Source organism: Palaemon carinicauda, chromosome 29 (assembly GCF_036898095.1).
Source record: "Palaemon carinicauda isolate YSFRI2023 chromosome 29, ASM3689809v2, whole genome shotgun sequence".
Taxonomy (NCBI): Eukaryota; Metazoa; Arthropoda; class Malacostraca; order Decapoda; family Palaemonidae; genus Palaemon; species Palaemon carinicauda.
Genome location: NC_090753.1, coordinates 95,232,097 through 95,258,631, shown reverse-complemented (window position 1 = coordinate 95,258,631; position 26,535 = coordinate 95,232,097). Strand labels below are relative to the sequence as shown.

The 26,535-nt window shown below is 35.3% G+C and overlaps 1 protein-coding gene across 5 annotated transcripts in view; it reads left to right on the top strand.

The window, feature by feature from the left end:
- LOC137622378 (transmembrane protein 245-like) overlaps positions 1 to 24,926 on the top strand; it is a 151,632-nt gene extending 126,706 nt beyond the window's left edge. For 2 of the 5 annotated variants that reach the window (XR_011040446.1, XR_011040445.1), the window contains 6 exons: positions 5,675 to 5,805; positions 7,447 to 7,621; positions 8,024 to 8,200; positions 11,343 to 11,433; positions 16,514 to 16,551; positions 20,170 to 24,926. Coding sequence is in view for 2 of the 5 variants with exons in the window: in XM_068352984.1 (XP_068209085.1) it covers positions 5,675 to 5,805; positions 7,447 to 7,621; positions 8,024 to 8,200; positions 20,170 to 20,197 (511 nt within the window). In the remaining 3 variants the exon portion in view is untranslated. Of the gene's footprint in view, positions 1 to 5,674; positions 5,806 to 7,446; positions 7,622 to 8,023; positions 8,201 to 9,182; positions 9,265 to 11,342; positions 11,434 to 16,513; positions 16,552 to 20,169 lie in introns of all 5 variants that reach the window. The other 3 variants (XR_011040444.1, XM_068352985.1, XM_068352984.1) reach the window with 3 other exon arrangements.
- The last annotated feature ends 1,609 nt before the right edge of the window (positions 24,927 to 26,535 follow it).

Below are 26,535 nucleotides of genomic sequence, written 5' to 3'. Positions count from 1 at the left end.
TTCAAGAACATTATCGCTGAAGGTGGATACAAGCCGGAACAAGTCTTTAATATGGATGAAACCGGCTTGTTTTGGAAGAGAATGCCGTCGCGAACTTTCCTGTTCAAAGAGGAAGCCAAAGCCTCTGGCTTTAAGGCATTCAAGGATCGCGTTACCCTCGTGATGTGTGGCAATGCTGCTGGATTTTTTTTAAAGCCGGGGCTTATTTATAAGTCGAAAAATCCTCGCGCTTTGAAAAACAAAAATAAGAATCTCCTTCCCGTGTACTGGATGCATAATCAAAAAGCATGGATTACGAAGATGCTGACCTCCAACTGGTTCCACCAGTGTTTCATCCCGCAAGTCCATGAATATCTCTTAGAGAAGGGCTTGCCATTCAAGATCCTTCTCCTTATGGATAACGCTGGTGGACACGCAACTGACCTGTCGCGTGAGGGCGTTCAGGTTGAGTTCCTGCCACCCAACACCACGTCATTAATTCAACCAATGGACCAGGGGGTTATCAGGGCGTTCAAGGCCCTCTACACGAAGAATACCTTGGCGGACCTCGTTGCGTGTGTGGATGCTGCCCAAGATGACGAGGATGAAGACTTCAACTTGAAGGCGTACTGGCGGCAGTACACCATAGCCACGTGCCTGCAGAATATTCAAAAGGCACTTCAAGAGATGAAACCTGCAACCGTAAATGCGAGCTGGAAGAAGCTGTGGCCCGATATTGTTTACGACGACAAGGGATTTACTCCGTCGGAAATCCAACACTCTGCAATACGGAAATCTGTGCAGTTGGCTGCCATAATTGGGGGTGACGGGTTTGGCGACATGACGACTGAAGACGTCGACGAGTTGTTGGACTGCCATTCCCAGCCCCTAACTGACGCAGACCTCGAAGACCTGACGAAATCGGCAAGTGAGGAAGAGAGTGAGGGTACCCAGGAAGAGACCCAAGAAAATGTCGAAGAAACGGGCTTAACATTAGAACGGCTCGCCAAGTTCTGCAACCATATGAAGGAGGCGAAAGAAATGTTGCAAGAGTGGGACGAGGATATGGTTCGCTCGATGCAATTCTGCAACAAGGTTGATGACATCACGACTCCCTACAGGATGCTCTTGGATCGAAAAAAGAAGCAGCGGCAACAACTTCCGATCACAATGTTTTTTCAGCCTCGCAAAAAAGAGCCAGTTCCTCCTGCTAGTACGCCTTCGGAAGAAATTGAAGAAGTTGAAGAGGTGTCCCAGGAAAAGACACCTCCGTCTGAAGAGACGTAAAATACTATCATTGACTGCACAGTAGAACACATCATCAGCTTCATCATCATCATTTCTACTGTGCAGCAAATTCATCGCCATCGTCATTCAAGTTTTTCTTGAACTTCTTTCGTGGTGAGTTCAGTAACAATCTTTATTTTTTACTTTAACCTGTTTTATAGTTTAGTAATGTACGTACTGTATGCATTAAGTTAAAGGGAAGGTTTTAAAAGTCTACATGTTGTAACCTATCATATTTTTTTTGTTTAAAATTTACATTTACGTACGTAAAACAATCTCTCTCTCTCTCTCTCTCTCTCTCTCTCTCTCTCTCTCTCTCTCTCTCTCTCTCTCTCTCTCTCTCTCTCTCTCTCTCTCAAATTGTTTTCCTGCTTTGCTACGTACAAGTACTGTATAATTTATATTTGTAAGGTAACATATTTTGTAAATGCTTTTACTGTAAATACTGTATGTACTGTATCATTATTTATCACTATCATCATGCGCGTTAAATGCCTTGTTTGTTCTGAGCGTGGTTGTTTACTGAGCGTACACGCCGTCGTTTCAGGCGGCGTCATAAAGAAAAAGATTTCATTTGGAAGTCCTAAGAAAAATACGTAAACTAAAACATTGGTAATAAAAAAATCAACATACAGTACTGTATAATCAATATAATCGATGCAAAAACTAACCATACGTACATATATGTGTACACTAAATGAGTTTGTTTCTTCATTATGATCAGAGATGAACGTAAACAAAACATTGGTTGCCATTTTTTATCGTGCTTTTTAGGTGTTTAGGAAACACATGATATAAAATCGCCTTTAATATTTGTGCCTGTTTTAGTTTAGGGTGCTGTAGTACATGCATTAAGTGTTCTGTACATTAAAGGGTGGTTTGTTAACAGTACTACGTACAAGGGAAGGTTTTAAAAGTCCGAATATACATGTTAAATAAATAGGTAAATATGCTGTCACTACTTCGCGGATTTTCACCTATCGCGCCCGCGTCTGGAACCTATCTACCGCGATAAACGAGGGTTCACTGTACTTACCCGGTGATTATATATTAAAGGACCCTCCCTTCCTCCCCAATAGAGACCCAGTGGACCGAGGAGAAAATTGAGTTCTTTGTTTACATTGAGTACTGAGTACCTGCACGACAGATGGCGCTGTTGAAGTACACCCCCTACCTGCATAGCGATCGCTGGCGGATTTTTAACGTAGAGTTTTCTGTCGAGCAACAGAGTTGCAGCTTATATAATCACCGGGTAAGTATATTCAAAAATTTATTTTATTATAAAAATAACATATTTCGATGATTAATTAACTTGGACCATTGTCTTTGTTGCAAATTTGTTTTACAGAAATACAAAAGAAGTTTTACGAAAAGTACGCTTTGTTGTCAGGTGAAAATGGCTGTTGAAGCTTGGTAGCAACATACTTAACAGTTGTCGGAAGTGAGGGATGTGTCTGTTCATATCCCTGCCATAGCCCAGCAATAATTGCTTTAGGCTCACTTGTAGATGGATGTATTGTTTAGTGCTCTGCCTCTGTTGTCTTGCCGTTGAAGCTGTTGCAATTGAATGTACTAAGAAGATGCCATCCAACATCCCTTTCCTTCGATGAGCCTGATCCATCTGCTAATCGCCCAAGATTTCACCAGGACTTGGTGGCTCCCAGATGGCCTCATGCCAAATGATATCCTGATCTGTTAGCAATTCTAGTCAAGGTTTTAGAGAACTACCTCAATGGCCAACACTTCTGTCAGTCGTGTCTTTAAAAGAATTGTACCACGAATCTGTGAAGTTGCTGGAACTTCATTGTTAGAGGCACTCTAGCATCTCTGAGTGAAAAGCTTTTTGTGAGGCAGTGCACAGATGTATGGGTATCTGCAATGGTTCTCTGGTGCTGGGGAAGTGAGCAATCTTCTGCAGTTGGTGTTGTAGATGGGATTTCCTTGGTCCCCCTTTGCAAAGAGAAGCAACTCTCAGTCGAGTCTCTCATATCCTTAGGCATGATCTTTTGACTTTAGGTTATAGTCCTCTCCTCCTCATCGAGCACTCTTGCCCACCCTTTGGACCGCAGGCCCCCTGAGTGGGATGTGACCCTCGCTCTCAAGGTTTTTACGCATATCCTGTTCAGAAATCTAGCTCTCAAGACTGTCATTTTGCTAACCTTAGAATTGGTGAAGAGAGTAGACAATATGTATAGTCTCTCTTGCTTAGTCACTCCCAATGAGGGGTGAAAAGTGGTGTGCTTTAGTTTTGTGCCTGACTTTGTAGCCAAAAACAAGAGAACCCTTCGGTGCACGAACCCAGGTTCACTACCTTCTTAATTCCGTCTACATGAAGCATCGGATGCTGATCAAAGAGCTGACTTTTCTCACATACTTTATCACACAGCAAACCATTGGGCCAACTTTGTCCGGAAAAGGAGCGACTTTTAGTCCTCTCTTTTATCAAGACAGGTTGTTGCTTAAATTTGTCTTGTACTCAGGACCACTTTGTTCTTTCTGCTGAATAAGATTCTGGGGGGGGGGGGGTAGAAAATGAGAACGGACTATGCAGTTAACTTCAATCTCGAATTCCTCAAACGAAGTTGTGGTCAAGCATTCTGGGGTGGCCATACCTTCAGTTTTGAGGATATAAAGTGTTCGGTCTTATAGACCTCTAACAAGCAACACCAGTTTCTTTTTCCCCTCGAAACATGTCTAATCAGTTTAGAGCAGTCTTTTTATTGCCCCTTTCAGGCTTAGATTGTATGGTATGTTCAATTTCATGTATACTATCCTCTGCTGAATTATTCACTCCCAGCAGTATAATTTCCATTTCACTGCATTTCCTGGCAATTTTGAAAGAAATAAAATAGCCACAGTAGCTCAAGATTATACCAAATTTATTAGTTAATTTTATTCATCTGGATTTTCATCTCCTTACTTTTTTATTTCTTTGAGGAATTTTGGCTGTGATGATTATGATCAATCCAAAGGAATATTCTTGCACATCCTGCAAGTGTGGTGTAGCTAATACTGACATTTTAAAGAGTTAAATATGTCCTGTCTATCCTCATATTGAGGATAATTTTAAGTAGGGGTTTGTGGAAGGATTAGTCATCTTCAGAAACATTTTTATGTTTGTGTGAAGCAATTTATATTTGTTTAACTGAAATATATTTTTCATACAAATAACTTTTTAATGATATAATTCTAATATCCTCTCAAGCCAGTTCCTCTCATTTTATAGATCAGACAGCATGAATAATAAGATGTGCTACTGCTTGAAAGCCTGGGATCTGCCTTGACATGCGAGGCAGTCACAGCCGATAGTATTCCTTTTAAGAGGGACTTAGTTATGTGGGAAGATGTGGTACACTAAAATGTGGGCAATGAGTTTGGGTAGAGAAATTACAGTATATCAATAGTTTGTAGAACTAATTTTGCCTGTATAGATGGATGTATAGAGATGATGTTAGTTGTTTAATGCTAGGTTGCTGGAATCGTTATCTTTGTAGTATAGAATCATAACAAAATGACAAGGATTCTTGCGAAGATTGTAAAATCAAGAATGCTATATTGAATAATAGAGTGAATGAATAAATCTGGAATAAATGAACATTGAAGTTCACATTACCTGTATTAAGGAAAGTAGATGGCTTGAGTGGAAGGTGTGAGGGTATTAGTCTTACTTGTAAGGGAAGGGAAATCCTCTATTTTAAAAAATACAGCTTATACTTCTCTGAAGTCTATTCCTGCTGTGACCAATTTGTGGAATGATCTTCCTAATCGGATAGTTGAATCAGGAGAACTAATAAGTTGAAACTTGCAGCAAATTTTTTTATGTTGAACAGGCTGACATAAGTATTTTTATAGTTTATATATGAATTATCTGTTTTAATGTTAATGCTTTTTAAAATATTTTATTTTAATTTTTCATTACTTCTTAAATCGTTTATTTATTTCCTCATTTTCTTTCCTCACTGGGCTATTTTTCCCTGTTGGAACCTTTGGGCTTGTAGCATCTTGATTTTCCAACTAGGGTTGTAGCTTGGCTAGTAATAATAATATACAGTACTTGGTTTCAAAACAAATGAAGCATGCTGCAATCCATTATAGATCTTGCATTTCTTTTTACCATTTCCATTCAATGCATGATTAACACATTACCTGTTCAATATTGCACACATGAGAGCAATAACTCTACATTTGACCAAGTTCTTACAAAATGTACAAAATTTGACATCTTAAGTGATAAAAACATGCAAAATGAATTGGTTGGTGGGCATAATGTGTCTGTCCCATAGGAATGCATACTTCTTTGAATATTCCAATAGGTACGTTATTGCTGAGGAGCTACGGGATCTTATATAATGCATATTATTGTTCATGATAATTTTGTTATAATTGAAAGTTAAACAAAACTTTTCAGCTTAGGGAAAGCTGTGGAGGATGCTGTAAATGGTGTGTTTATCGCATCACTGAAGATGGGAGCTTTCTATGGAATGTGGACATGGCTGCTGCATTCTCTCTTCTCTACTAATATCGTCTATATTCCAGCAGGTAAGGGACTTGCTTCTAATTTAATTTAATCTTAAATCCACTTACTTGAGTATAATACACTAGGTCCTAAATAATGTCAAATATAATAATTTAAAGATGTCTTTAGCAAGAAAATATATAATTTAAAGATATCTTTAGCAAGAAAATATATAATAATTTACAGATGTCTTTAGCAAGAAAATAAATGAAATAGACTTTTGTACTTTAAATGCAATCACAAATAATTCAGGTTACTTTCACCTTTGTATTATGTTTCATTGATATACTACCTCTAGAGAGTTATTTGGTCCTTTGTCAGGCCAGAAAGTACTATATTGAAGCCTTCTCTCTGGTTACGGCTCATTTTATCCTTGCCTATACATGAACCAAATAGTCTGGCCTATTCTTTCCACATTTGCTCTGCCCTCATGCACCTGGCAACATTGAGATTACCAAACAATTGTTCTTCGCTCAAGGGGTTAACTACATCACTTTAGTTGTTTGGTAGCTACTTTTCTCTTGGTAAGGGTAGAAGAGACTAGCTATGTTGAGCAGCTCTTGTAGAAGGACACTCCAAAATCAAACCATTGTTCTCTATAGTCTTGAGTAGTGCCATAGCCTCTTGGATTAGAGTTCTCTTGCTTGAGGGTGCACTCAAGCTCACTGTTCTATCTTACTTCTCTTCCTTTCGTTTTTCTTTAAGTTTTTATAATCTATATATGAAAGACCTAATTCAATGTTGTTACTGTTCTTAAAATATTATACAGTATTTAGATTGTTTATTAGTTCTCTTGTAGTTTACTTATTTCCTTGTTTCCTTTCCTTACTAGGCTACTTTTTCCTGTTGGAGTCCTTGGGCTTATAGCATCCTGCTTTTCCAACTAGGGTAATAGCTTAGCTTGTAATAATAATAGGAAATGCTACGACAAAGATACATAATGTCATATAAAATTGCAGTAGACAATACTGAAGATTTTTCGCATTGTCACTTCAGCTCTAGGTGCCTTACTTTCCGTCTTTCCCTTTTCATCTGTCTCTTTTACATAAATTTTGTGAAAATAAGCAGGAGGGAGACGGGAGGTAAAATTTCAGCTAAATGCTTAAGCACCAAGTTGAACACTGATAATCTTATTGGATATCTTTCAATTTTTATATATGGTATGTATGGTTATTTGACCCTTTTTAATGACTGTAAATTAGCTAAATTTGCTTTAATACTGACACTCAAGGGTTGTGGTGGCCGATGTGGTAACGTCCCTGACTGGTGAACACCAGACTGGGGTTCAAACCCTGCTCGAACTCGTTAGTTTTTTGGTCGCTGCAATCTCACCCTCCTTGTGAGCTGAGAATGGGGGATTTGGGGGAGCCTATATGTCTGTTTGCTGAGTTATCAGCAGCCACTGCCTCGCCCTCCTTTGTTCCTTAACTTGGGGGGGGGGGGGCCCTGATCATATGTATGTATGGTCAGTCTCTAGGGCATTGTCCTGCTTGCTAGGGCAATGTCACTGACCCTTGCCTCTGCTATTCATGAGCAGCCTTTAAACCTTAGAAACTTGACCATAATACCGTAAATGAATAAAGATATGAATTACTCATTCTTGAATTAGTCTAATTACGACTAACATTACCAAATGAATTAACATTGAAATATTTTCTCCACAGTGCTGGGTGCTCTATTTGGTGCGGTCCCCCTTCTGGGCACTTACTGGGCAGCTCTCCCAGGTGCCCTTGAACTGTGCTGGAGCCAGGGATCTCCCACATTGGCACTTTTATTGCTTGGTGCTCAACTGTTGCCAATGTCTTGTGTTGACACTGCCATATATGCTGATATCAAAGGGTATGTATTTTCGATACGAAATTTAAGCATGCCTTTTCTTCCTGATAAATCTGTTTTGCATTGATGTTTCCTGGAGTCAGAACTTTACTAAAGAAATTTTTTTATATGTTGACTGTGATTGTTCATAATGGAATAGTCTAAACACTCAGCTTTGTTTTGAGATTATAACTTACTCATCATCTCCTCCTACGCCTATTGACGCATAGGGCCTTGGTTAAATTTTTCCAGTCGTCTCTATCTTGAGCTTTTAAATCAATACTTCATTCATCATCTCTACTTCATGCTTCATAGTCCTCAGCCGTGTACAGCTGGGTCTCCCAACTCATCTATTGCCTTGTGCATTGTATACTAAATATGTTATTTCACAGTACTTATCCTATTGAATCTTTTGCCGTTTTATAGGGGAAGCCATCCGTACCTGACAGGCCTGGCAGTTGCTGGTGGTATCTTCTACTGGGGAGCTGAAGGAGCCATTTTAGGTCCTATGCTACTCTGCATCCTTAAAGTAGCCACAAATATATACTCCGCTCTCATACAGTCTCCCTCGGATTTAACACGCCGCTTTGGCAAATTTCGCAGGTATGACACCTTACATTCAGTATGTCTTTAAAGTTTGATAAGTGTGAACTTCTCTCAAATTCCCAAATTATTTGTGTAAACACTTGATTCTCTTCAGAACATAATTGTGTTATTATGCAGGCATGTTATATATAATATAGTTTTGTTACAAGAGCCAGTTTAAACAGGGAAGTTCTTCCATCATTTTCCCTTTCAGTGATGAACTGTATTGTCGTTTCAAAGAATTTACTGACTTTTGTTCAATTTTCATCAGAGAAAATGAGTAGGATTTACAAGATTTAATGGCTTTGCATAATATTCCTTTGATTCATTATCTGTGTATGCTGCCGAGTGCCTATGGAAAATAAATCCTAAGAAATAAATATTGATTAATGAAAACTTTGTATTGCAAATATGTTGCTCAAGTATAATGAGAAAACGGTGTTGCTTAATTATATTGAGAAAACGGTGATCATGCTTTTATAAAGTTAACATATGAAGGTTGTTATTGTCTTTAGAAAAATAAAATTTCTATACATCACTTTGTAAATTATAAAGAGATAACAGAGGCCATTTTATTTTCACTTTTAGCCTAAGCAGTTGAAAGTTACTCAACATCATTATCCAGTAGCCTAAATATTTTAAAGAAAAGTTATCCCTTCTTATTATGTCATTAAACTTGTAATTTAAATTTCTAAAGGGCAGGTTGAAGAGGTCCTTAGGATCTTTTAAAAATAGCACTGGTATCTGTAATCTAGGAGCTTGAAACATGGTTAAATAATGTAGTCAAATCCCTCCCCCTCTTAACTTTTCCTGGGTTTGGGAAATATATAAAGCTAACAGCCCTCTTCCCCCCCCCCTCTCTCTCTCTCTCTCAAGTATTTCCTGGGATTGATGTGTCAATGTGTTGGTCTTTAGCTTTATAACTTGACTTCACAAGGGTTTCACATGAAGTTTATGCAACTGATTTCTTGATAATCATTGTACTGTATTTATTGCACAGCGGAAAACTCGTAATCTCTACTGGGGTGATCACATGAAGTCAGCCATTCTGTACAGTACTTGCAGGTTCCCGTTGGCGCTGAGTAGGTTGGCAACCACCCTTCATTTGTAGGTTGCAGTGTCTGTACCCTGTGCGTTTTAGGTTTTTGTGTGCCGCGTAGAATTAATTTTCTATTTGTTTGAATTACATTTTATTAGAATTTTTCTTTGTTTTTAATTCCACTATTGGTTTTGAGAATGATTTTCTTTTTATTGTTTTCGAACCTTTTAACCAGAACTTTGTCTTGAAAACTTTCTCCTGCATTTCCCCAAAACAGCATTTTTTTCCTTTTTCTTTTGCTTCCCTTTGTTTATTTGAATCTTTGACCACAAGTAATAAATTATCAGTAAAATAACCTTTGGCATTTTTCATGGTTATCAGCATCAAACTGGCTGCGAAGTCATAAATAGCATACGTATAGAAAGAAATAAGATTTACTTATTTCTTTGATCCTCCTCTTTTTCCATATTGCTGCTTCTCCCGAGGTTCATTTATCAACATTTGCCCTTAAATCTATTTTTAGAATCTCCTTTTCTCTCCTTTCAATTGACATACATCTAATGAAGTAATGAGACACTAGCGGTTAATGGCAAGAAGCAAAATATAGTTTTTTTTTTTTTCTTCAGTTTTTTCCATCGCATTGGTGATCGTCGGACATACCCTCTCCCAGATTTCATGTGATAGGTTTTTTTGTGTTTCTAGTCATTCTATCTGGATTTGTTAGCATTCTGCACAGGGTTAACATGTGCTTAAATAACTGTTGTGAGGAGTGTGATTCCCTTCCTGTTCCTCTCAGAGGAAGCTTTTGGGTCTCACAAAATCCAGACTTATTTGACCTCAAGTTTTCATTTGTTTCCTATTAAGACAACTGGTCTCTTAGTTCCTAAATTGTTTGTTATTTCTTGCAAGTCAGCATAAAAAATGAGGTAGATGTAGCTGTAGTAACTCTAGGTGTACCTATTGATATCCAATTTCTGAAACTTTTGTATTTTAAAGGCATTTAAGCCTTTTGGAAAAACATCTGAAATTGATATGCTGGAAGTAATCAAATGTTCCTTATCTTTCAGTTTACAAATCTTGGAGCTTGTTATGCTCCTCCTCTCCTTGAATATTCTATTATGAGGTTCAATGCCATGTAGTATTGTAGTGCTTTTTCCTCTGCTTGAGACTAAATTGTGAAATTTTTTTTTTTTTCATTGTTGCGTTGTTCAAACTCGCAAATATTTTTTATTTAGTAGGTTGGCACAAGTTTGGTCTCATAGTTTACCTTTTACATGTTGACGCAACATTTTTATTCATCATATATATTTTCATGTCTCACTATCAAAGTTTATTCATTAACACTCTGTGGGATGCTTTTCCTATTGGGGCCCTCAGACTGGATTGCGGTGGCCTGGAGGTAGCGTCCTTGCCTGGTAATTGCCAGACTGGGGTTCGAGTCCCGCACAGACTCGTTAGTTCCTTTGGTTGCTGAAACCTCACCCTCTTGTGAGCTAAGGAGGGGGGGGGTTTGGGGGAGCCTATTGGTCTATCTGATGAGTAATCAGCAGCCATTGCCTGGTCCTCCGTGGTCCTAGCTTGGGTGTAGAGGAGGCATGGGCGCTGATCATATGTGTATATGGTCATTCTGTAGGGCATTGTCCTGCTTGATAGGGCAATGTCACTGTCCCTTGCCTTGCCATTCATGAGCGGCCTTTAAACCTTTAAATTTGTAGCATTTTGCTTTTCCAACTAGGGTTCCAGCTGGCATGCGATAATAATAATTCACAAACAAAGATATAAGTACCAGTAGAGTTCTGTTTAAGGTTTTATTAGTTTTTATATTATTTTGTGTTTACCACCTCTTCTATACCACTTTTCTAGGTATTTATTTATCATTCAAGCATCAATTTTCTTTTTGATTGTGGGACTGATATTTGTATGTTACATTCAGCATTTCTTTATTTCTTTATGCCTGTGCATTATGCTAAGGGTTTACAAAATCTGATTTTTTTTTTTTTTTTTATAAATTTGTATTTCAAGTATATCATTAATTTTTCCTTTTATGTATTAGCTTTTACATTAAATTTCCTATTTCGTTATTAATTTTCCTATTTTTGTCCTGACAATTTTGATCGCAAGGAAGGACAGGCTGAAGATGAATAAGTCAAAAGTAGGAGATTCCAAATTCTAAAATTCCTCTTGAGGTACGAAGGAATTCTAGAGCGTCATGGTCAGTTCTCCACTTCTGTATCACTACTTTATAGAAGCTCAAGTTTAAACCTATGTCATTTGTTAAATTAGGCTTTAATGCTTTTGAAAGCTTTTTCTTATATTTAAAGCTATTTAGGCCTCATAGTTATAAGGTTTTGCATAATTCTCATGGATACATGAACAAATCTGTTTCTTATATCTAACCTCTTCAGATTTGTCTATCTGCAGTTGTGTCAGACCTGATATGGTAGCAGTTCATGTCTACAAATTACTTTTTATATGGTTAACTACCCAACTTGGAAAGTTATGTTTTCAAAGATAGAAAAAAAAACAAATTTCAATCTAATCGTAACTTGATAATATACTGCAGGAGAAAATCTATTTCCTGTATTCAACTGTAGGGAGAAATCTATGTCCTATATTTAACTGCAGGGGATAATTTATTTTCCATATTCAACTACAGTGGAAAATCTATTTCTTGTATTCAATTGAATGGGAAAATCTATTTCTCGCATATCATCACTTGTCGATCATAAGCCTTTCTCGTGAACTGTTTGTGTTCTTATTCCCCATTTTTTCAGCATCTCTACTCTCTTCTGAAGTCTGTAAACCATTCAAGTTATATTTATACTTCAGTAATGCAGTTTTTTTTAATAACTGTATTATTGTAATTAGCAATAGAGATTCACGCTCTAGTTGGTGTGAATATAGTCCGCTCCCTTTGCTGGTCGTTGCCCGAGGACAGATATGCGGTATGCCCCTGGGACAAGTAATATGATAAAAGAGTGTCTCTCTCTCTCTCTCTCTCTCTCTCTCTCTCTCTCTCTCTCTCTCTCTCTCTCTCTCTCTCTCTCTCAACTTGTTGCTTTGAGCTATGAGAATATGCTTGCTCCTCCCTCATTTCTTCTCACATATTTTTTTCATGTCTATTCAAACGTTTTTATGTTGACATGAGTTTCACTTTTTATTTTATTTTTTATTCACCTTATTACTTTGTCATTTATCTCTTATTTTTCCTTTTTATTTAATGTTTTTAAAATTAGTGGTGCAGCTTGGCTTATAATAATAACAATAATGATGCAGGTTTCATTTTGTATTTTACTTTTAAAATAAAAAGTGTAAATCATGGTATGGAATGAACCCCTGTTATAGCTTCAGGGTCTAATCTTAATTTGACGCGCATAATTCACCGATGAAGGTCATTTTAGAATTAGATGCTATAATGGGAGCATTCCTGTTTCACAGACATGGAGGAAATTATCAAGCGAGTATTTCTTACATTAGGAGGGACCATAATGATATATTATCATTAACATTTCATAAGTCATAAAACTTGTAGAGGGGAATTAATCTGATACTTGTGTCCCCAAATTCTTACTTTTATGGAATTTTTCAAGTAAAATTGTCAAAAGGATAAAGAATTAGTAAAATTAGTTCTGCAAGAATTTTAACCCTTTGGCGCTTATACCCTCACAAAAGTCGGGGTGAGGTACACTGCTTATGCCTTAGCCGAAAAATGATGTTCGCGAACAAAACTTTTTTTTTAAAATACCGAAATATACAAACTATAATGGATTAAGGCTTCTAGTTTGTTGCATCATATTGGCAAAAGATTGAACTTTTTACATTGTACTAATGTAAAAAACTTAACTAGAATGCTAAAAAAAATACTAAAAATGCATGGTGAATGTGGAATTTATAGAATTTTTTTTTTTTTAATATTTTTGGTAGAAATTCATGAAAAATAATTATATTTTAGGATTTTTTATAATACAGAAATTGTGTCTAATTGTAGACCTTTCATGTTTATGCAACCTCTTTCCAATAAATGTATTAGTAAGGCAGGTGTAAATGAATAAAATATAGCGTTTGGGGGGGGAGAGAAAATTTCAGATTTTCCGACCTGCCTATGTTGATGTTTTTCATGTTACGATGTAACAAATAAAGATAAGGAAAAATTGAATACATCATTGTAAAGCCAATTAAATTTCTAATAAAATGAATAAATAAAAATATATGTATTGTTGGAGAAATATTGAGCGATTTACCGTTAGATAACGGAGTAAGTTTTGCAATTTTGTTGTAGGTGTTTGTACGATAACATTTTAGGTATAGAAGCGTTGATGTTTTTATACGGTTTTATAAACCATATAAAAGTACAGAGAATGGGTATTTTAATTATGTATGAGTCATGTATATTAAAATTATTTACATACGCACATACTGTACCCTCCTAGAACAAATTCTCTACGAGAGCGTAAATTGGAAAAAAAAAAAATAGAAAATTTTTTTACGTGTAAATTGAAAAAACAAATAGGTCACATTGGAAATTAGCATAAGCCTGCCACGCATGCGCTGCTACTACCCGTTTTAGGCTCCATAAGTTCCTCAACTATCTGCCCCCCTCGAGGTGCGAGTTTCACTTTCCTTGAGTGACGTATTTACGCCGAATTTCCCGCGAAAATAAGTTACTTGCGACACAAGAATTCTCCTCATTGGATCGCCTATGGCAATAAATGTTCTCGTGCGTCGTTGCATCATCGGGTCGCCAGAGAGTTAATAAATTTGGTGAAAATTATGTAACTTCTTGATTCATTGTGTCTGTATTTTGTTACCATGCCAGATAATAATAATAATAATAATAATAATAATGGTATCTGTTTGTGGCACAACCCCTAGTGGATTTGTACTTTTGGTGGCGACATATTTTTGAGGCTAGAAAGGTTTTTATGCATGCAATGATCTCTTAATGAAGAGTATAGTTTGTTTTATGTTAGTTAGACTTTCCTGATATATTTTACTGAAAGAAGTTTATTCATCCCATAGAGGTTAATCAAATATGTATTGCCAAGATCTTATTGCACTTTATACAAGTACAGTATAAGAATTAAAGATAGAAAAAAGATATTATGCAAACGGAATGTAATTTTGATAAGAAAACTAAATTAGAGGCTCTATTTCATTGCAATCTTTCGGTTTCTTTTGTCTGTCATATTTGTGTTGGGAATCTCTCCTTTTATAAAGTCACCTTCGCCTTTCGTCATGATCGTGAAACGAGACGGTTCAGTAAAGAGAACGTGTTTCGTACGGAAAGGTTTGTTCTTGAAAATAACGAGAGAGAACATTTTTCCCAAATATACAGCTTTGATGATATTACAGTTGTAATATATCCCTTAAAATGCATGTTCTAAAGTTCTCAGTAAAAATTAATGGCCTATTAGTTAATATACGGACGAGTTGATGTAATAAAAAGAAATTATTAAATTTCTAATGGTAATCTCTCTAGGATTTCATAGATTTAATATAATCCATGGCACTATGTATTTGGTATTGTACCTATAAAGTTATTGTAAAATGTATTACATCAACAACAAGGAATTACTGTTTTGCGATGAATAATGTATAGGCCTACACAGGTATAGCTTAATTCTGAATTGGGTTTGGAATTTTGAGCTTGCATTGCTTTTATACTAATAGATCACTCAGGAGCTGCAATATTGCCATTGTTTATTAACCATAGTAAGCCATTCATTTGATTGCATATATTTTAGTGAAATGTCTTTATAATTGTATGCAGATGTAACATTACGGTTTAATTTCCACCTGACATTGGATTCAAACAAAGTTTTGATCTTCATGTAGGGCTAGAAATTGAACTGTACAGTTTGTACAGGTACTGTATAGTTTGTACAGGTACTGTACAGTTTGTACAGGTACTGTACAGTTTGTACAGGTACTGTACAGTTTGTACTGGTACTGTACAGTTTGTACAGGTACTGCACAGGTCTTCAACTTACAAACTTAATAGCTTCCAAGAAGCTGTTTCTTCTAAGTTGAATCTTTATAAACTTTGGCGTAGGGTAGGCCTAACATGACTCTCCATGCGTACAGTTTCGAGCTACGAAAGTCAACAAGTAGTCCCATTTCATATGAAAGAAATATCAGGTTATTCCAAATGTTGTTTGCCTACCGTATTAAATAATATATTATTGTTTTATTATATTTCTTTATCTTATTACAGTATACAGTACAAACTTTTGATACAATATCTGATATTTCACTTGGATTTGTGTTTGTATCTCCAAAGGTTTGTAAGTTGAGGATCAGTATTGCTAATGTAATTTCGTGTTGATTTGCATTACTTGGTTTGTTTGCTTTCTAAAAGTGGCTAGGATTTATCGGTCAGATGAAGAGATATTTACTCGCATGCAAGTTGGAGAGCGAGTTTTAATATGCATAGTAGAGGAATGGAAATAGTGGTTTCCAAAAAAAGTTTTTTTTTTTTACTCAATGCATCATTCAGTCTCCTAGGAAAAAAAATGACAGACCGCATAGTTCAGAATAGAATTCTTGACTAGGTATAACTGCAATTAATTTGAGTTTTAAGTGTTAGAAGACCACTAGGTAAAATTTTAGGGATGGCTAGGTAATAAACTATAACTCTAGAACACCACATTCAACAAATTGGGGACCTGGTGCCATCTAGTGGAAAGCCTTGCAACTAGGTGACCCAGCTTCAGTGTTCTAGTAAGTGGAAGATGTGGCAAGGGTATACAATGTATAATTCATTGGTAAGCTCAAATGTACGACCTTTAATAAATTCAATGAAATCCAGTTGGGAAAAAGGAAGTGGTTGGAACATTACAAGGAAAAATAACATGCTGTCAACAAACTTGAAAACATAATGGGTGAATGGTAAATTAACAGAAGAAGAATATGCCCAATTTATCTTAACAAGACCACATATTAGTATTATGTTAATAATAAAATAAAGTAGGATAGAGATTATGAGTTTTGGGTCAGGTCACAACAAATGATAGGTTCAGCTGTTATCATGTAGATGGTATGTGGAAAATTTCCGGGAGAGTTTGGAATCTTATAGAGATAGTTGATATTAGACCCTTGTTTTTTATACCTGAGAAGCTGTCTAAATATTTATATGTACGTAATTATCCTCTCTACTGGAGACTAACTGACATTAAGGCAAATTATATATATATATATATAGTAGATATTGTCTCATCTTATATTTACAGTGGCATAAGTTTTACATATTTAGATGTCTTTATTAGTTTTATTCAAGCACTTTCTATTTTCAGGACTCCCACCATCACATGATTGCCAAATGTGGAGACAGGTAATTTTAAGTAGATAGCGCTCATTGTTGTCAAGTAACCCTTGTAGTTTGTCTTGGGATAGAGTACAGTAAAGCCTTGGTATACAGTACAAGTTTCATTCATTCTGGGGACATGCTTGCAGCTCAACATGCTCGTATCTTAAAACGATTTTTCTTATAAGGAATAAAAGAAATTCCCTCAATGTATTCCATATGCCCTTAAATACAATTATTAAGTAAATCAAGATTTATGTAATGGTACTTATCCAACAAATTATTACTCCTAACATCAGAAATAATGAATACCTAACAATAGTTACAAATTCATCCGAACTTTACCATTGAGGAGAGTTGTGGTGGTGTGAGGGAGAGAATCTCCCACTATGAAAACTAATGGTACAATATCAGGAGTTATATCTCTTAAACAAATTTACAGTCACTAAGAGAACCACAAAATTTACAGTGGATATTTGAAACTTTATTTTTCCCACTCTTGCAATTGCCTTTGATAAGGAATCCATCTAGAAATACCTGTTTTGCTACTTTCTTTAGAATGCCATGAAAATAAAGTTGCATCGTTGTTAATTAGAATCAGCTGTTGGCCCTGCCAAAGCCTTATCTGGATGACAGATTAAAAACAAATTTGCAGTTTCCCAAATTTTTAAAATCTGAATTTCACTAGATTTGAGAGATTTGGCCCCTTGTCAGATGAGATATCCTCCGCAATCTTTTGCTGCTTCTTCCTATGCAATTCCATCAGCTCCTCGATGATTTTTTTTTTTTTTTTCAGGTCCGCGAAAATCATTTCTTTCTTGCTGCTTTCCTTTATCATCTTGAGGGCCACTGTCACAAAATACTAATGAATTGTACTCACTATAAATTAACAACAAAGCAAAAAATTGCTTTATGAATATACGCACACATAGTCACACTTCATAGAGTACTGCTCGGCAAGTGGAGCATAAACACAGATTGAGTGGGCAGTTGCCAATCGCGTGATCATCAGGTTATTGCTGTACTTGTCGGAACGGCAAGAAAATTTCACTTGCCGTTTGATAAATATTTGATTAGGAACATTTGCTTGCAGACCAGGGTTTTACTGTATTTGGAAACTTAAAACTACAGTATTAACAATTAGATTTAGTTTAGGTAATTATAGTGTCCCTTCACAAGTGTAAACATTAATGCTCTGTTTATACTTGAGAGAATAAAACTTACAGAGTACCATGGGTGATTACCATAATTGTTATTCCTTATGTATATGAGACAAATACCTATCTTGAGTATGTTGCTGCTGCATGTTATATTTTGTCTGCTTCTTTCATTATAATACATTTTGTAACTGTAGAACTAATATTCATATGCCTGTACTTCTTTCCATTATCAAAAATAAAGTGATTCTTCTATATTATTAGTATATACAGTATATTTTATTTAGACATTATGATACAAAGTACAATGTATGTCCTTAACTGTCTCTTGTTGTCTTTGGATTTTCTGCCGTACTTCACTTTGATGACTTTTTTCCTTTGAAATGATTATCAAAATACTACCAGTATTGTGTATTTATGTTGTATGTTTAATTACAATGTCATTAAGAATATAAATTAATCACTTCAATTCCAACCTATTACATTTAATTAGCCTGTTGCATGTATACATAAATTCACAGGAACTCGAAACTTAAGAAAAATAGAGAGGAAGATAAATTTTTGTTACTAGGTGGTGTAAAGGTTGTGCTAATCATTGATCTCAGCATCCTGAACCAGCTCCTTTGTCATATACACCAGCGGTAACTTGGTCATGGCATTTGACCTAGAAGTTCCAACGACTGGCCAAAAGTACTATCTTCATTTTGAGACTTTTCCATCACCTCAACCTCATCTTTCAGCTTTGCCAGTCTCTATGACTTACTCGTGTGATCAGTTAATAAAACAGGATCTCAGGATAGATATGGAGACTAATTAAGTGCTGGTAGGTCCAATCCCACAGAAAACTGAAAAATCATCAAAGTATGTCATCAGGATACTTCATTAAGCAGTGTCACTGCAGGCCAAGTAATGCTAGTTGTTCAGCTACATTTTATCTCTAGAGGAGATAGTTCATCACAACTGATTTTAACTTCAATCTCTTCATCTCCAGACCTGGATGTTTTGGTTTAGAACCCTTATATAACCTAAAAACTTTACTTCCATTCCCAATTGACTTCCTGATGGAAAAATTAACTGGGAGCTGAAGACCAGCCTTCGAGCTCTCTCCACTGAACAAGTTCAGGATGAAACCAGTACAGCCTCTGCTGATTTCCATCAAAGAAGGGGACTTTGTAATTTCAGTTGATCAGAAGGATGTATACTTTCAAGTACCCATTCATCAGTCCCCTTGGAGGAACCTCCACTTTTCTATCTGCGGTGTACCAGCTCAAGAATCTGTGATCGGACTGTACTGCTCCTCGGGTGTTCATTCCTGTGTTCTCTCTGGTACCTGCACTGGACATTCATAATGCATCTATTGATGCATCTCAGTGATTGGCTGAATCTGATCTCGAGATAGACCTTGATTCTTTGTCACGATCTAGGAATTGTGATAAACTGGGAGAAGTTGAATCTCATACCCAAGCAGAGATTGAATTACTCGGGCATGCAGATAAACATGACAGCTCCGAGAATCTTTCTGTCAGACGATCCTATCATCAAGCTCAAGAAAGTAGTGCAATCATTCCTGTCCAAGACTACTCCTAGCTCAATGGTAGCAGTATTCTTGGCCACCTCCCCTTGCTGAAGAAGCTCAATTTTCATTGGTCAGTCTTCACGGCTCACCCAACCCTCCTGTCTTATTGGGGTAGGAGGCTTGCAACAATCTAGCCAGGTAGCTATACAAGGAAAATCACACCAGAGGAGTCCCACTAGGCTCACCATCTCTGGACATGCACCTCTTTTCAGATGCATCAAAGATCCTTGCTGAAGTGTGGTCAGAAGAGAATCGTCAAGTAATCAACGTTTTTGGAATACAAGCGGCATTTATAGCTCTTGCATACATTCCAAGAACATGTGACAAGGTATTTGGTAGTTATTGAGCAACAAAACCAAACCACCACCATAGCCTACGTTAATAAGCGAGGGGGCATGGCTTCGTGGCCTCCTTTGCAAGTTGACGAAGCAGATGCATATCTGGACAGCATTTCATACCATAAAGTTTATCAACCAGGTGCATTCTGGGCTACTGAGTGTGGTGCAAGTAATGTCTTGGATAATTGGGCTATCATCTTTAATGTTTTAATTATTATTGAAAATTACAGTCTTGCTCTGAATAATTGCTTCATAATGCTCAACTGTTGTGGAGTACATATTTATTTTTATTGAATAAGTCATGGAGGAAGAAAACCTTAAAAACAAAGATTATTGATTAAAACCCTTTAATGAACAATGAACTTTCCCTACTGTCACATAAAGTTTTAACAGCTTTGTTGAATAATAAAAAAAAGTGGAAGGAATTATTATTAAGGATGGATTATAAATATGAAAATGGTGCATGCAATTGTATATATGAAACGTTTTTCACTATTACTCGATTTATGTATTTTCTGTTTGATTACCTCCAAGAGAGACTGCCTTCATTATGTAACAACCTCTCATCTTTCAGGTCTTACAGTGACATATGTGATAGATGAAAATAGAAACAACGACCAGAATCAACAGCAAACCTACCGCAGCTCTTAGCGTGTTACCTGCCGTTTAATTGTTTTTTTCAGTTTGTATGTTTTTGTACTTTATAGTGACCCTTTTGTTTCTCAGCGGAAGAAATCTGTTTGGGTTAGAAAATTTAAATTTTGAATGTTGTTTAATGCAGAATGGTTAATTACTTGCAGTGAATAAAACCCCCCCCCCCCCACACACATTGGACCGGACCATATTTCCAAACGGGGACTCTTAGACAGTCAGTCATAGCCCCCAGTGAATAGAGAGAAAATCAATTTTGCTTTAGTATGGGAATAAATACATTTAAAAAACATGTTGGTAACTGCAGCAGTGATTGTTAATTACATCAACTGTCTAAAAAAATGAGATTAAGAGGTGATTGTTAATTACATTAACTGTCCAAAAAAAATGAGATTAAGAGTCGCCCTCTTATTTTCTTATTTTTTGTTTTGTTTTATTTTAAGTACTTGAGTGTACAGTATATTGTAACATTAACCATATTTTACGAAATGGATAAAAAAAAAAAAAACATCTTAAGATTGAAGAAATATTTTATCAATAGAGTAATTGAGTCTATAATTCATGGAAATTTTAGGATGCTAAATTCAAGAAAGCCTGAAGATAAGTTTAGCATCACGAGTAAGGGTTTCACAAGCACAAAATACGTAATTTTTATTTTTTTTATTTTTCTGTCGATGGAGTATTTTTTTTCTTTGGAATCTCAATATCTGAGAATAGTGTAGCATAACTTTATATCATTGGAATCTGACATATGAATTTATTTAAATTAAAAAAAAAAACTTGGTAACGTTAGAAATTACTCATAGAACCCTGAGAAATATCTTGAAGGCAACATTTGCAAATACAGTGAGGTTTTGCTAGGAAAATTTTTTCATTAAAATTCAGGAAGAAAATGGAAATTTAAGTTTATTAAACTATTTAAAATTATTTATCATTTATCAACTTCATTAAATCTGTGTAAAGGAAGGTGAGATAAAGTTAGAGGTTTCTTTATAAGAAATAAAGAAAAAAATCTTTATGATTTAAGAAGTAGAATTTCTGGAAAAAAATCATGTCAATGTAATGAAATGTTTTCAAAGTACTGTATTTCCCTGTGTCATAAGAATCACCCTATATTTAGCTAGGCAATTTTCAGGAAAAAAAGGAAGTTGAAGATTTTACAACCTATTATATCAGTAAATTCTAGTTGACAATGCTAGTGATTTTTTGTCTAGAGTAATTTTAACATTTTGTTTGTGTTATGAAATGTATTAGTTAATATTAATTTTATTATATATTCACATGAAAACCACTAAACCAGTCATAGTTGCTACCATCGTAACAATGTTTTAAAGTGTTTGTTTTTATGAAAACAGTATTGCTAAATGTTCCTGATCTAATTTTGGTAGGGAAGTAAAATTCCATTAATATTTCCCAAATGCCTAATGTACACATTTTCATACAAAATTCATTATTGATCAAATAAAGAATTCTCTAAGAGATTTCACCAGGTGGTATACTTTTTCTGCCGTTTGTGTGACTTCAGGTCTGGTTGGTTTATAGCTAACTTGGTAATATTGCACTCAACTTGCAGTGAGATGTTTATTTCAGCAACAACTATCTCTATTATTTTGAAACCCATGCAACAAAGTCATTGCCAAAATATTGCTTTTTTTACAACAGATCAGTAAAATATGAGAAAATACGTAAATACTACATACACTACTTATGCTATCTAGCGTCGTCTGCTTGTATACCATTAGTTGGTACATTTGCGTGTAGGTGGTGTTGGTGAGTCTCCAGCTGTTCACCAAAATAACAACAAATATCTTACTACCTTCATTTACTGAAGAAAGTTCAGTATCAAAATAGATTTATTTATTACATATGAATGATAATAAGCTTATATTTTTTTTCTGGTGTGTGTGAGTGTTTGTATGTCATTACTGGGGTGTCTGAGGGTTTTCAAACTCTATACAACTTTATCTTGGTGTTAAGACGCAGGGTGATTTGTAAGGAGTCAATTTTCAAGGAAAAAATTGCGTCTTATGACATGGGAAATACGGTAATTTTTTAATGGTATTATATCGAAAGATAAATTACCTGTCTGATACATACATATACCAAGGCACTTCCCCTAATTTTGGGGGGTAGCTGACATCAAACAAATGAAAGAAAGGGGACCTTTCTTCTCTACGTGTCTGATAATAGAAAAAAATACATCAGTACCACATTTATAAGGACCTTTCACATACTTGATTTTTATAATCTGCAGGCTTTAAAACCGACCGTGAGCAGTAACATTGAATTCTTTGTATTTTCTTTTCTATTTCCTGACTTATACAAATGTTACATTGATATATTACAATAAGTGGTTTGATTCTAGAAATAATTTGGTTTCCAATTAAAATCAGAATTTCTTGTATTCCCTGATCCATTTTGCTGGACTTTACATTAAATAGTTATTTAACTACACTATTATATGCTTAAACAAAAATTCTACTCTTGAAAAATGGGTAATATTACCAAGGCATCTTTGCAAACTGCTATTATCACTTTGCTGAAACTATTATATTGCTTAAATTGCACTGGTTTGAAATGCAGTCATTAGTCTGTTGAACAATAATTCATGCATTCTTTAGGAGATGAATATTTCAATAGAAAGTGTTTGTTCATTAAATGCGATTACTGTTCGAGGAATAACTTGACAAAATTGGATATTCTTTGTTATAGATTTTTTTTTGTTGTGCCTGTAAAATTGCAGGATGGGAAGCTTATGGTTTGTAGGGACAAATTATATTCAAGAGAAAAAGCCTCTTGATTATATTGGAATGGAAGAGTTGTAGGTTTTTACTCAACCATGAAAAATCTCAGTTATGTACTTGACAAAAGAAAAATCCAAAAAAATTGCTCCAATGTCAGAATTCACAATGGAAGTGGAACTCTCAATTGCGAAATTCTGTCCATATTTTGTCCGGCTCCATAACTTTCAGGTTTACAATACACTAACCAATTAGTTGTATTTGGTCCATTAAATGTCTGGAAAAGGCAAAATGTCCCTTTGTGAATGTAAATGTAGGTTTTCTTTTACATCTCATGATAAAAAAAAAAACAAGTAGTGTTTTGTACATAGAATGTAAGGCCTGTATGTTGAATAATTAAGAGCTTTTGCTTGCATGCCATTCTCATAACCACTGACTGCCTAGCATTGCAAGTGAATTTGGAATTTGAATGCATATTTCACGTTGTCCTCAGTCTGAGCCGTAGATAGGTATGGAAACACGCTAAATATTAAAGTGAATGCCAGAACATAGTGATGATTCCTCTCTACTTTGCAAGGTTTGTGGTGCAAGCGGAGCTCACAGAAACAGGTTTTGTATACATTATATAGTCGTGAGAAGTTTAAACATATAATGGTTGGAAGAGTTTTCAAGTCCATAATTTACTTTTCTGAAATCTCATTCCTTTTGTTACTTGACTAAGGTCCTTCAGTTTTGTATATAACTGATTTGGAAATGGTATTACATTTGATTCCTTGGCCAAAACAGTGTCAGAAGTATAACCAGAAAAAAAAAAAAGTGCATCGGTTTTTCCTTATAGGATTTAGTTTCGTGAAGACAGATCAAGTTTGCAATGGGATGGTGTCTAGTATTTTACCGAGAGAAAATATTTTTATTTTTATTTTCGTAAGTGTCTGCTGTTGTTATAAGGAAATATGTTCACTTTATCAACTTTTCACAGTATTAAATATTCTCTTTAGAATATCTTTTTTAAATTGTAGCTTCTGGAATTATTCATTAATAATGTTATAGCTGACAGAAATAGTCATTTCAGAGCTTCATCAAGTTAGATTTGTGACAGATTAAGGTGGCTTGTGCGACTTTCACGATTTTTTGCTCTCTAGAGATTTTTTTCAATGTATTGGGATAGTTCATTCAGACCACCTCATTTAAACTTTTCATTATTCACATTTTAATAACTATCCTGGGGATAGTAACATTTTGTTTTTGTGGTATAATAGCTTTTGTATTAAAATTTTCTTAACAGATTTTTATCATCATCAAGAACTGGTTTTTATGAAAGGATTTTATAATCCAATGCTTACTAATATAAGGAACTGTAATTTTTCATGTGGAATATCATATGAGAACCCGAGATTGAGTGGTCATTAGAATTCTACTTTTCTTAAAAAGGAAACACCTTATCTCTAACCATACAATTTTGGTAGGTTTATTCATGAGGGCTTACCATGAGATATATGCTCTCTGGTTTTGTTATCGCCATTACATTTTACACCTATTGTCAATTTTTTTTAGTGAGGCAGATTTGCATTGACTCCCAGGGGTGTCCTTTTAGCTCGGAAAAGTTTCCTGATGGCTGATTGGTCGGAAGTATTCGGGCAAAAATAGTTCCGACCAATCAGCTATTATGAAACTTTTCTGAGCTAAATGGGCACCCCTGCAAGTCGGTGCAAATCTGCCTCACTAAAAAAAATTAACTATAGTCGTCTGATAAATGAAGAGTGAAAATACTTTTACTTTATATTGTTGATTATATTTCATGGTTTTCTCTAATGTAAGAAAATATGTTTTTGTTCCAAAAAAACTATTTTGATGGGCTGAGTTCTGCATATGAAATTTTGTAACTTTACTGTTGAAAATAATTAATAATCAAAACATGGTTACATGAAAGCTTAGAAATTTTACCTATCAAATGTTTTTTTCACGAGTTTTGGTATTTTAGATAAAATAGAAGTAATGGTGTTCACCTTCCTTAATGTTAAGGGAAGGCTATTCAACACTTGATATAAGGTATTGTATCTACTTATTGACATAACAAACCTGTGTGACATCCCTATGAGCAATGTATTAAAAGTCAGTGGTGTTGAATTACCATAACATTAATGATAACGGCTCTACACTTATCCTTCCCCTTAGAGGATTAAACTGGGAAAGGTCTATTCGGGGTGCAGTTACCTACGGTTATCTTAGGATACGTCCCTGATTATACACGGTATCTTCGGATAGTCGTTCCGGGGGTTAGAACCCCGTGATACCTGACGGTAATTCTCTTATAATATCAATCGCAGAAATATTATACTGTATAAAGTTGCTGGAGGGAACTTTCATCAGGACGACATGGCTATCTCGCCCAAAAATAGATTTTTCCTACGCCAAAATCCCTTTTATAGATGAAAGGATATTGAATAAAGTAATATCAAGTTTGGGTTGCCATAAGAGTAAATTTTTTTTTTTTATTCCTAGCATTAATGCCAGCCCAAGAAATCAGAATGCTGACTGTGTGCTAGTTAGAACATAGTAAATCTTGGTGGGTCAAAATTCAGGTTTCTCTCTACTTTAATAGAGTCCATTGTTAAATGCTGTGCAAAAAGACAATTTACTCTATGCTTGAAAGTAGAAAGCAGTTTCATTGCTTTAGTGCTTTAGGATAACAATAAAATAAAAGTGATAATTAGCGTCCTGCCTGCTATTCCTAATTGCAGAGGAGAGATGGGTTTTTGATTGTTTGAGGTACGAAGGAATTTAGTTTTATGGAAAATATAGTTAAGGAGGTAATACACACACTTGTGTAGAGTATTTTATTGTTACAGAGAATGTGATGGTTGTTGTAGCTGGATTGTTGAGAGAGGTTTTATTGTTGGATATAAAACGTTTCGATATACCTTAATTTATGTGATTAACCCTGGTCCTCGGTATCTCCCGTCATTAGCCGTTGTGTTTGTATGGTCTGTCAACCAAGTCTGTGTATGCATACAGTAATGAACTAAGTATTTCTCCATTACAAAAGCTATACAGGTATTTGAAACTTAAAATTATTCTTGTTTATGCATTGTGAAATGTATGTGCTTTAAACTTTTACCTTAATTTTTGTTTAGGTTAAAGTTGGTTACAATGTTTTTTCTTTGTTTCTTATAGTGTACATTACTTACTTAATCATACATTAAGCATATAGATATAAGTTCAACCTAAAAATGTAAAAATGTCTTGAAACATTTTTCTTATTGCCTTATTTAGTCATGCCCGGCTGAAATTAATATAATCTTAAGTATTCAAATAAGGTGGTTTTAGTTTTATGGAAGCAATGACTATGTTCAGTCATGTCTAGATAAAATTGAGATCAATTTTGATAATTGTTAATAGGTTAGTAAATTAGTAATCACGATTTATAAAGGATAAGTATAGTTATGTCCTTAATAAGAGAAAGATTTGCTTTGTTTTACCACAGGAAATTTCAGCCTTCATACATTGTAGGTAAAGTTCTCGTGCTAGATAATGAGTAGATTAGGATA